The sequence below is a fragment of the Colossoma macropomum genome, unplaced genomic scaffold, assembly GCF_904425465.1.
Source record: "Colossoma macropomum unplaced genomic scaffold, Colossoma_macropomum, whole genome shotgun sequence".
Classification (NCBI taxonomy): Eukaryota; Metazoa; Chordata; class Actinopteri; order Characiformes; family Serrasalmidae; genus Colossoma; species Colossoma macropomum.
Genome location: NW_023494791.1, coordinates 30939108 through 30951969, shown reverse-complemented (window position 1 = coordinate 30951969; position 12862 = coordinate 30939108). Strand labels below are relative to the sequence as shown.

Sequence of the window (12862 nt, the reverse complement as noted above, 5' to 3'; positions counted from 1 at the left end):
ACAGCTTAAGTCTTTTGTAATGGACAAACCCCCGACTGCAGAGAGATTGAGATTTTGGTAAACGTATCAGTGATGCTTGACTATCATAGTGTAAATGTTCAGGGCAATGCAGGTAGAGATAAACACAGATATCAGGCAACAGTATAATTGTTCTCCATACACACAAGGCAGGTGTTTTGTTGCATAATAGCCAGAATAACAATCACACCAGCAGCTTAAAGACACTTTACTAACCTGCTTTTAGTGGTGTAGTTGCCTCCAGCAAGTCACAAAGTATGTTTGCTTAGATCTAGAATTTCAAAATCCAGAATTAATCCAGAGTGGTAGAGATGAGTTCAGGCAGGAGAGCCACCCAATAGTTCAATAAAAAATATGCAGAAACAAACGGATAAAGAAGTTGCTTGTATAGCTGATTGAGAGCGTATATGCAATAAGCGCCAGCCCCACTCTACTAAAGAGCATGGCCCTTATAAAGCCCTGCTAATTTTAGCAAGTAGTTTAACAGCTCTGCATTGTCTTCACTTTTGAGTCAGGGCTGTCTGACGTGTTTGGATCTTTTGCACTTATCATCCATGGTGTAAACCAATAACATACACCACACTGTAGGGTGCAACCCTCAAGGGTACATTTTCAGCACCATATTTTATTAAAATTCTATGTTTATTATGACTCATACTCCCTGTCTTGACTCGAGGCTTATTATTTTATTTGATAACCAGAAATCTACCTGTACGGTACCTGTTTTTCTGACAGTGTACAAAGCAGGAAAAACTGAATAAAGAAAGCAAATATTCTGCACCTGAATCACTTCTATTTACATTGCACAATCAAAACGGGACAGCACTAGTAGATCTTGAAATATTTGGTAAAACCCAACGAGACCCGATATGACACTGAAGTAATATGTAATATTATACACTGACTGGACAGATCATCCCCAAGCAGCTGATTGGAAAACTGAGCCTGCTGGGTCATAACATCTCCAGCACCACCACACTGAGCACCGGTGCCCCTCAGGGCTGTGTACTTAGTCCGCTGCTGTTTACTTTCCTGACTCATGACTGTACTGCAAAGTACAGCTCAAACCACATCATCACGTTTGCTGATGACACGACTGTGGTGGGTCTGATCAGCAAGAATAATGAGTCAGCATACAGAGAGGAGGTGCAGCGGCTAACAAACTGGTGCGGAAACAACAACCTGTCTCTGAATGTAGACAAAACTAAGGAGATGGTTGTTGACTTCCGGAGAGTGCGAGGTGACCACCGCCCAGTTAACATCACTGGCTCTGCTTTGTTAGTATAATACTCCTAGGATAGGGCTGTTGCAAGGATTATGATAGAGTCACCCATCACAGGTGTGGGAAATCCTTTGGCACTAAAACAAACCCTTGGATCGTTTTGTATTTACTGTATGGTGTAAACCTGAGGAAAATGGATAACGGTACCGAGAGTACAGGTACTAAAAGACTGGCATCAGCGACAGTATAAGAATAAAGGTGACACTTGGTCATCAACAATGACAATGTATATAATTCAATAAACAGAAAATCTAATCAAAATATAATCAATTACATATTTATACCCAATTGGAGTGGCACATATTGCATATACACTGATGAAGCATATATGCATAGAGATTTCTCTGTTGATTTCACTTTGTATACATTTAGTTAACTTTAAACACTGACCTCCCTGCCCATACTGGTCTCTATCACTATGGCTTAACTCTGGATGAGGTCAAGACTAGGTCAGGGTGGGTGGTGTGATTGTGTTTGAATGGTCAATATGGAAATTATGTAATTAGACACTTTCATCATGTTTGTGCAAAAGATTATTTAATTTGCCTCATGATTTTTTTTTAACCTGCACTATATATTGTGATGGTTAAGTATCCTTGTTTGTTTATCCAAATTATTGATTTCTCCTGCAGTCGGTGTTCATCAGAAAAGATTTGAGCTGTATGAAGATTACCATGTTTGTGGCCAGCATGCTTTTCCTTATGACCATTTCTTTGTCTGTAAAGAAGGTAGGGGCCATGCATTTACACACTACTACGCATCTCCATCACTAGTTCATCCACAAATAGATAATTTGGACATATAAGTTGAAATGGCTCGTGTGCCGTCATTACCAATGGTGGCAAAGAGGTGGCAGGGAGTTCATGTGCAATGAATAAATGTTTATTTACCATTTATATCTTACCTGTAATGACTTTATGCATGAAACGACTGTGGTGGGTCTAATCAGCAAGAATGATGAGTCAGCATACAGAGAGGAGGTGCAGCGGCTAACGGACTGGTGCAGAACCAACAACCTGTCTCTGAATGTGGACATAACTAAGGAGATGGTTGTTGACTACCGAAGAGTGCAAGGTGCCCACCCACCAGTTAACATCACTGGCTCTGCTGTGGAAATCGTCATGAACACTAGGTTCCTCGGTGTCCACATCACAGAGAACCTCACCTGGTCCCTCAACACCAACTCCATAGCCAAGAGAGCCCAGCAGCACCTCTACTTCCTGCGGAGACTGAAGAAAGCTCATCTCCCCCCTCCCATCCTCATTATGTTCTACAGGGGGACTGTGGAGAGCATCCTGAGCAGCTCCATCATCGCCTGGTTTGGGAATTGCACCGCCTCTGAGGCAAGACCCTACAGCGTATAGTGAGGACAGCTGAGAGGATCATCGGGGTCTCTCTCCCCACCATCATGGACATTTACACCACACGCTGCATCCGCAAAGCCAGAAGCATTGTGGACGACCCCATCCAACCCTCACACAGACTTTTTTCACTGCTGCCATCTGGCAGAACGTACCGGAGCATCCGTGCCATCACTGCCAGACTCTGCAACAGCTTTGTTCCAGAAGCAATCAGGTTTTTAAACTCACAAGGACTGAACTAACACACCTCTTTTGATGCACTACTTGCAATTGGGAACATTGCTGCTAATACTGTGTTTACACTGTTTTACTACCTCAGTGACTGCTGTGCTCACGTATGTTATCTGACTGCGTAAACTCACAGATCACAGCATGTTAAATATCTCTGCACCTTATTCCACTACCTCATGCTCAGAAATGAGTGCTGTGTTGGCGCTACACTGTCCTGTCTGTTTACTGTGTCTAATGTCTGTTTAATTTATCCTATTTATTGTGTTATTTCTAGCTTAATTTTTTGTTTGCACACTTATGTCTGCACATTCACACTTTGTACTTGTTGTTCCTTGTTGCACCTTGTTCCTGGAGGAACGTAAATTCACTCCACTGTGTACTTGTACATAGATGGAATGACAATAAAAGCCTCTTGACTTGAGTTGACTTGACTCTTCATCTATTTTATCAGGTCTACTTACCATATAGATGCACTTTGTAGGTCTACAATTATTGACTATTTCTCTGCATAATTTGTTAGTCCATATTTACCTGTTCCTCAGACCACCACAAAACATATCAGTGTCACAGCAGCAAATACCTCAGTATCACTGCTGGACTGAGAATAGTCCACCAAACAAAAATATCTAGCCAGCAGCGTCCTGTGACCACTGATGAAGGACTAGAGGATGACCAATACAAACTGTGCAGCAACAGATGAGCTACTGTCTCTGACTTTACATCTTCAAGGTTGACCAACAGGGATGGAGTGTCTAATTGAGTGGGCAGCACACCACTTAGTGTGCTGATCCACTCAGACCAGCTCAACACACACTAACATACCACACCACCCCCACATCAGTGTCACTGCAGTGCTGAGAATGATCCACTGCCCAATAATATATACTATATATATATATATATATATATATATATATATATATATATATATATATAGTCGTATACAAAGGCCAAATAGCATGTTTTCTGAAAATAAGTACACATCCTCTACAGCAGTGATCTCTAACCCTAATACTGGAAAGCTACCTTCCTGCAGAGCCTAATTCCAACCACACCTGCTCCAGCTAATTAGCCTCTTTCAGATGTATTAGAGTTACGCAAAGGGCGGGGAAGCTTATTGGATGCAGGTTGAAAATAAAAACTACAGGAAGGAATCTCCCCAGGACCAGGTTGGAGACCACTGCTCTACAAAAAACACAATTCTGCACATTTTAATACATGATTACTGTTTATTTGCGGAATTTAACATAAACTTACTATCTCCCAAAGCAAAGAACACAAAACAGTTGCATGAATGATGTAAGCTACAGTAACACCCATAACATTAAGAGTAGTAAACATGATGCTTTTTAAAGGCCTAAAATGTGACATGCATACTGCAATAGTCTAAGAATTGTAATCGTCAAAACACACCTTAAATGGAGTTATTACTGAAAAAGTCTGAACTTGGGTACATAGGTCAAAAAACAATTCAACATTACAAAAGTAACCAAATGACTTATACACCAAAAAAGTGGGCCATTCAGGCCACAAAATTCAAATCAAAATTTTAATTACACAAAGGAAACCCTGAAAATTAGTTGTATTAAACACATTCTGAAAGGACAGTGACAGCTCTGTGATGAGCTCTGTAACATCAGTTCTGTACAATAATTTGGAGTGCGGTAATATACAGTCAAAAAGACATAGATAATCAGAACTCATCACTGAAGAGGATATTTACATACTGTGAACTGCTCTCTGAGAGCTGTATGCATCTGCATGAGCTGTTTACTGATGTTTCTTAAGTAACCAATAGAACAGTGAACAGCAGAACAGGTATAAGTATGGATGGCAATACTGCTGATGAACTGTTGTTGTTTTTTATGCACTGAAGATTACTCCTCTTACCAGCACTGCTGAGTTCATACACCACTTTACACCAGAGATTGTTCTGCTTGTGTCTTTTTTTAATGGCGGTGACGAGAAAGGTCTCATATGGAGGAATTAGCACCTCTTTCTCATTCTTGAACGCTGAGAATTTTTCCACTGCAGCTCCAAAACAAGTGTAAATTTGAAAACAAGACTCTTCACCAAATTCTTTTAAACTCTTGCTCAAAGAGGAAGATGTGAAAGACCCAAATCGAACTGTTTTATTGAGAACTCCTGTTTCAAATTTGATATTGGTTCTGCGATATGTGGTCACACACTCAGTTTGATTTCTTTTGAGTTGTTGAATAGCATCAGTCAGAAAGAAATGCAGTGTATAAAACTGAAAGTCACCTGACTTGTATGCTGCTGATCCGTTACGAGAAACTCTGTTAAATTGGGCATATATACAGTTTTCAGTGTACATGGAAATAGCAGTGGACTGATATACCCCGAGTCCATTTCTGATGTAGTTACCAAGAGCCTTATTCCAGGCAGCTGAGCAAGAAGAAGTTGCATTTTGTTCATGTTCCATGTATTTTGACATCACCAAAGTATACATGGCATCTTTACAGCCTTCATAGGAGTCATCCACGGAGTTGTCGGCCATGTCAAGGGGCTGAATCTCTCCACGGATACTCTGCAAGAATAATTACAGTTGTTTTATTGGGCATGAAATAATCAAACTCGCAGTGGCATTCTGTTATATAATTGCACCTATTGTATAATGGTAGCAGGAGCAGATCTACAGGGTGGCAGCTGCCATCACAATTCAGCATTGCATAGCAGCCATTTGAGCAGAGAGTGAGTGAAGATGGAAACAGTAATCTTTCAAGTTTCACCTGAAAAAAGTAAGCAATGCATACTGGATTGAATTCCATATCTGTATAACAACACTACTATATACATAGCAATTCAAAATTAGTTAACTGCACACAAGCATGTCTTTAGCTATCTAGCTATGTCAGCTAGTACGTTAAATGAATAGTTACATTGAAGATGCATTTGTTCATCAGTTAACGTTGACGTGTTCTGAACTACAGTTAAATTCATGTCAAGGCATCTTTTCTCAGCCCTCCAATCGTTGCTATCAAGCTTTCAGTTCTTTAACATGGCATGCATTTGACGCTCCAGCTGTGGTCAAAAGATGTGCCTGGGGGAGCTGTAAAAATGGTGCCGCTACAGAGTAGAGCAGTGTTTCCCTACCCTGGTCCAGGAGTGCCCTTGCTCAGCAAATTTTAGTTATTTCCATGCTCCCCACACACCTTATCAAATGATTTAGCTCATTAACAAGCCCTTCATGACATGATGTGGGTGTGGTTTACTGCAGGACCAGGCTTGCTGTATCTTTGGTCTGCAGATTTGGTGCTTGCAATGCTCTTTTTCAATGAAAACTAAAACTGGTTATGTAAAACTTAAAAGCAAATATCTGCTTCCAAGTCAAGTCAAGAGGCTTTTATTGTCATTCCATCTGGGTGTAAGTACACAGTGGAGCGAAATTATGTTCCTCCAGGAACAAGGTGCAACATGGAAGAAAATACACAGTACAAAGTACAAATGTGCAGACATAAGTGTGCAAAAAAATTGAACTAGACACAATACAATAAATACTTAAAACAGACATTAGACACAGTAAACAGACAGGACAGTGCAGTGCTGACATAGCACTCATTTCTAAACCCGAGGTAGTGAGAATAAGGTGCAAAGATACTTAACATGCTGTGAGTATACGTGGTCAGATAACATATGTGAGCACAGCATCGGGCTGGACGATATGGCCAAAATTTATATCACAATATATTTCTTAATTTCGTTCGATACGATATAATTCCGATATCGATATGAACAATATAAAAGCCACAGAAAAACTGCCAAGAATGTCCACAACGGATATCTGTACCTACAAACTTCTGAAAAATGAATTTGCCAATGAATGAATTTGTCTATAAAACCTCCTCCTATAAAACTATATGAAATTTTAGAAATGAAAATGGCACAAATAAATCAATGTTCACCTTTTATTTGTATTCAGCCTTCATATACAAACAAGAAACATGACATCACCATCAAATAAACATAAACTTCTTGGCTTTATCAATATTAATATCTTCAAGCTAACTTTAAACTACAACATAGGCTGGTTATCTTATTCTCAAGTACATAGATTGAAACAAAAGTGCTTCAGCCAGGATAAAAAAATAAGAAAAGTGCTCAGAGTTGCAGAATACAGAAAAAACAGCTGCGGAATACAGAAAAAAAAGTGAGCAACAATAAAAACCCTTGTTGCTGGAGGAGGGACATGTTTGAGGGTTGATGACACCCTATGATGGGCCCTAGAGGTTTCTGGCAAGAAATACAAGCTGATCTACATTATCTGTCTTCAAAGCTGCCCTTTTACCTGTGACAATGTTGCCACTTGAGCTAAAAACCCTCTCAGAGGGGGAGCCTGTGGCCTGAATGTACAAGTACTGTTTTGCCAGTTTGCTTACTCTGGGGAATTTCTTTTGATAGATTTTCCACCAATCCAGAGGATCTGAGTCATTGTCAGCATCTGGAACCAGAAGGTAGTTGCCGAGCTCCCTCTCAACTGCCTGCTGTGCACTCAGGCCTGCTGTGTTGGTAGTGGTGGGCCTGTTTGAAAAAAAGCTAGCCAGAGACCGCTTTGCTTTCTTAGCTGGTGGCACTGCTGCAGAAACATCTCCCATAGCTTCTTCACTAGACTCTTTTCCTTTACCACAACAGCTCTCTCTCCCTTCAGCATCTCCAACATGGCTCTTTGATGTATTGTCTCTTCTCCTCCTGAGCAAGTACTGAAGCTTGAATCTTGGGTCAACGAGGCATGCCATATCAAGCAGATCGTCCATTGCTGTGTCATCATACTTTTCGTTGAGGTATCCCTTCACTGTTATCTTTATGGTCCGGGTGAGCTCTGTGTCATCCTCTGCTTCCTTCAAGATGGAGGTGTTGAAGAGATGCATGACTGGTTTTAGGAATGACACACCGGACAGGGCATCAGTGAATTCGAGGAGTGGGCTCAGGGCTGCATCTATAGACTCTTAAACGTCCAGGTGGGAACCAGCGACCTGGTCTTCTTGTCCTTTGAGAAGACCTCTGTGATGGCCCTTTTCTGCTCCAGAACCCGCTACACCATTTGTTGACGGGAGCCCCATCTTGTTGGTGTCTCACTCTTGAACTTGTGCTTTGGCAAGTTATACTCCTCCTGAGCAGCTGCAAAGTCCTGCTTTTTCTTCCAGGAGAAGGAGAATGCAGCTATCACCTTTTTACAGACCCCAATTGCTCTGTCCACTCGCTTATCTTGGTTAACTTTCTCTGTAGATAGAGAGAGAAAAATGTTATTTGTTGTATAGTTCTCATTTGTATTTGTATTTTAACTACAATTTTTTCACTTATTTATATGATTCTTACAGCAAAATCACAATTCTCCTGCTTATGTATATATTTTTGTTTTTATTTCACACTTGATTTGGCAAACATCTGTTCCCATGTCAAAAAAACACCTTTGAATTTGAGAGAATTGCTGTATGTATAGTCCATGCAAATATGTATTTCTTGACTACAGATGAAATAAATACCCTATAAAATCAGGGGAATGAAATGACCTAATCAAAATATAGGCCTAATAAGTAATATATAGTGTCCGGGTATGGTATGGAGCATTATGCTGAGTAGCGAGCAGCCACTGAAGGGTGCAGCGCAAGACTTCATAGTTATACACAACACAGAGCACCTCAACTCAAAGTTGTTTTTTTTATCAAATACACAGTATAACACATGCTCAATTAAATTCTTATGTCATGGCAAGCAACAACTAAATAGCAGGCATAAATTGCACACAATAAAATTGTGTGAATATAAAAAGAATATAAACAAATATAAAGAATATAAAAATAGCTATCAAAAACATACAAACACTGCTATGATACGTTTAGGTCATTTTGTTTATGGCATAGCCTATTTGTTACTGCAATGATTTTCTTAACAAAAATATACTCATACCATACACTAAATAACTTAACATATGCCTCAAACATATATTAACTGTGTATAACTTACCAGTAGCAGAGTTCAGTCAGTGCCCGAAGCATTGTAGTCTTGTCCATCCATTCAACTCAGTGGCTTTGATGAAATTAGTTCCCAGGAAGCGAGCGCGTCCGCAAGTCCCGCGGCAATTGCTTCGCCCATGTGATCCTCAGGAAAGTAGACTGGAGGCATACGCTGACAAGCTACCAGTCTTTGTCAATAAAGTGGATTGTCAGGCTCATGTATGGTTTGGAGGTTCGGCTTGACCACAGGTCAGCTGTGGTCGCAAAATATGACGCTAACTTCAGCTGCTCATCTTCGATAGCTGAACCACTTGCACACCACTGAATTAGTCTTTCCTCTCTTATCAACTATTTTGTCTGCTTTATTATCACTCGTGGAAGCTTGTTCAGTCACATTTGTATTGCGAGCAGCTGTACTCATTTTGCAGCTAGAACGTGTCGCGTTGGAGCCTAGCCTAGCCTAGCCTAGCCTGCTATTGCTGAGCACTGGCTGTGTGCCTGTGGTGTACATCATCAATCACTGTGTTTTGCTCTTTCAGCTTGGCTTGAATGCAATGAACTGACAACAGCTCCCTGTAATGAACATCAGTCAGTGCAGATGTTGTAAATGATGTTTTTCGAATTATCGGAAATGTGTTTAAAAATCATATCTATCGCGATATATATTGATATTGAATTATTATCCAGCCCTAGCACAGCAGTTACTGAGGTAGGATATACACAGTACTTGAGTAAACAAATTGTAAACACAGTGTTAGCAGCAATGTTCCAGATAGTGCAAGCAGAGCATCAAAAGAGGTGTGTGTGTGTCTGTGTGTGTGAGTTTAAAGTATGTGTGTGAGGGGGTTTTCAGTTCAGTCCTTGTGAGTTTAAAAACCTGATCACTTGTGGAACAAAGCTGTTGCAGAGTCTGGCAGTGATGGCACGGATGCTCTGGTACCTTCTGCCAGACAACAGCAGTGAAAAAAGTCTGTGTGAGGGATGGATGGGGTCGTCCACAATGCTTCTGGCTTTGCGGATGCAGCGTGTGGTGTAAATGTCCATGATGGAGGGGAGGGAGACCCTAATGATCTTCTCAGCTGTCCTCACTATACGCTGTAGGGTCTTGGGGTTGGAGGCGGTGCAATTCCCAAACCAGGCGATGATGGAGCTGCTCAAGATGCTCTCCACAGTCCCCCTGTAGAACATGGTGAGGATGGGAGGGGGAGATGAGCTTTCTTCAGTCTCCGCAGGAAGTAGAGGCGCTGCTGGGCTCTCTTGGCTATAGAGTTGGTGTTGAGGGACCAGGTGAGGTTCTCTGTGATGTGGACACCGAGGAACCTAGTGCTCGTGACGATTTCCACAGCAGAGCCAGTGATGCTCAAGGGGGGGTGGGCACCTTGCACTCTCTCCATCTCCTTAGTTATGTCCACATTCAGAGACAGGTTGTTGGTTCTGCACCAGTCCGTTAACCGCTGCACCTCCTCTCTGTATGCTGACTCATCATTCTTGTTGATCAGACCCACCACAGTCGTTCCATGTATAAAGTCATTACAGGTAAGATATAAATGGTAAATAAACATTTATTCATTGCACATGAACTCCCTGCCACCTCTTTGCCACCATTGGCAATGGCAGCACACAAGCCATTTCAACTTATATGTCCAAATTATCTATTTGTGGATGAACTAGTGATGGAGATGCGTAGTAGTGTGTAAATGCATGGCCCCTACCTTCTTTACAGACAAAGAAATGGTCATAAGGAACAGCACGCTGGCCACAAACATGGTAATCTTCATACAGCTCAAATCTTTGCTGATGAACACCGACTGCAGGAGAAATCAATAATTTGGATAAACAAACAAGGATACTTAACCATCACAATATATAGTGCAGGTTAAAAAAAATCATGAGGCAAATTAAATAATCTTTTGCACAAACATGATGAAAGTGTCTAATTACATAATTTCCATAATGACCATTCAAACACAATCACACCACCCACCCTGACCTAGTCTTGACCTCATCCAGAGTTAAGCCATAGTGATAGAGACCAGTAAAGGCAGGGAGGTCAGTGTTTAAAGTTTAACTAAATGTATACAAAGTGAAATCAACAGAGAAATCTCCATGCATATATGCTTGTCAGTCTATATGCAATATGTGCCACTCCAATTGGGTATAAATATAGATTATATTTTGATTAGATTTTCTGTTTATTGAAATATATACATTGTCATTGTTGATGACCAAGTGTCACCTTTATTCTTATACTGTCTCTGATGCCAGTCTTTTAGTACCTGTACTCTCGGTACCGTTATCCATTTTCCCCAGGTTTACACCACACAGTAAATACAAAACGATCCAAGGGTTTGTTTTAGTGTCAAAGGATTTCCCACACCTGTGATGGGTGACCCTATCATAATCCTTGCAACAGCCCTATAAATCATCTAGGATTCTCCCCTAGCTTTCTGTTTCTAAAAAATAGATGATTGAGGATGATTTCATAAATTGCAATATATTTTAGTTTAACTCACTTGTTTCAAATGGGGCTCGTCCTCTTGACCACATCAACTTAAAGCGAAGAAGCCTGAAAAACTCCTTGTCTGGGTAGTCGACCTGTTTTATACAGAATTTTCAGGAGAGTAATAATCCCCCGTCCTTTACAGGAGTTGCTCACTCTGACATGATACTTTTCCACTAGATTTCTTATAAGGTCAACTTCCTTTTTTTCCTTGTTTGGACTACCAGATGCTTCCTTGAAGACATGTGAAAGCAGTATCTTTTCTAGTCACTGCTTACGAAACACAGTCTAGACCTCCATGTCCATTTCGTTCTGCATTTCTAACAATAAAAAGGTTGTTAAATCTACAATCCTAATTCCAAAAAATTGGGACGCTGTGTAAAATGTAAATAAAAACAGAATGCAATGATTTGCAACTTGCTTTTGGGCTTCACTTCTGATTTTGGGCACATCTTTTCCAGACCATAAAAAGTGGTGTTTATTATCTGTTCATATCTAATTTTCCATTATCACAATGTGGTGCTGTCCACCTCTTAAGAGAGATCTCTCTTTCTGCTATACCTTTGGACCATAGACATACCTGATAGGGCACACTCCAGATTCTCTGAACCAGCCATTTACTGCTTTGTTTTTAAAGTAAATATCCCGTGCCTCCTAGTTGTTTCATTTTGGAGACTTACTGCTCTGTAGCTCATATAGTTACATGCTACTACCAACAGGTAATGGTTTCCCTGACTGGATTTAGGGTAAATGGTCCAGTGAGGTCACCTGAAACCTCTTCCTGAAAGTTTTAGTCTAAATGCTAGCACATTCGCAAGTCTTTAACCCTTTGAGGCCTCTTGCCCTTGCATATGGCTTACAATGTTTCCTTATCATGACAATAAGTGTTTTCAAGCTACTTATCCTCTAATGGCTATCTTTGACCATTGCCCCCTTCTAAGCTTGGACCTCCTACATGCCCAAGAAACAAGAGTATCTACTTCTGTATTTACAGCTGCTTTACCTGTTTCCTCTTTTTCACAGTAACATACCATAGTACACACTGTTGCTTTTTTAGAGCTGCACATTGGCTAAACAGTCCCCTTGCTTAGGTACCATGTATTTTACATTCCTCATTGGTTCCTGTGAAATATCCCTTAGCAGCTTCACCTGTGCTGTGGATGTGTTTTGATCTTCTACATACTCCCTCTTTATCAATCATAATCAGGGATGGATTACTGACCAGTGCCCAGGAGCCTCTTACTACCAGGGCCTCGTTGAGCCTGGTTCAAAGACTAGGGGCAGTTCACTGCAAATGAAAAATTAAGAGTTAAGGAATTCATTATTTTTGTTTAAAGGACCCTGACAACAGTGTATCTGTTTTTCCTGTTTGTTTTATAAGCAATTTACCTGTCATTATTAGTCCTTTCTGTCTGTGTTGTTTTCCTGGGCTTTGACCAACGAAATTCTGCCCCCTTTAATGCCAGCACCCAAAAACAAAAGCATTGTCATTGAGCTG

The 12862-nt window shown here is 40.7% G+C and overlaps 1 protein-coding gene across 1 annotated transcript; it reads right to left on the bottom strand.

Moving 5' to 3' along the window:
* Window positions 1-4675: 4675 nt before the first annotated feature.
* On the bottom strand, window positions 4676-10840 carry LOC118811074 (NAD(P)(+)--arginine ADP-ribosyltransferase 2-like). The gene is made up of 2 exons (XM_036575287.1): window positions 10577-10840; window positions 4676-5440 (listed from the first exon to the last, which is right to left on the bottom strand). The coding sequence occupies exons 1-2, from the start codon at window positions 10640-10642 to the stop codon at window positions 4676-4678; spliced, it is 831 nt and encodes a 276-aa protein (XP_036431180.1). The 5' UTR covers window positions 10643-10840.
* Between the last annotated feature and the right edge of the window lie 2022 nt (window positions 10841-12862).

Bases quoted from the DNA above. Each gene is read 5' to 3' on its own strand.
- LOC118811074 (XM_036575287.1), bottom strand. From the start codon at position 10,642: ATGAAGATTACCATGTTTGTGGCCAGCGTGCTGTTCCTTATGACCATT. The intron at 5,441-10,576 runs GTAGGGGCCATG...TTATTCTTGCAG, and splicing joins TTTCTTTGTCTGTAAAGAAG to AGTATCCGTGGAGAGATTCA.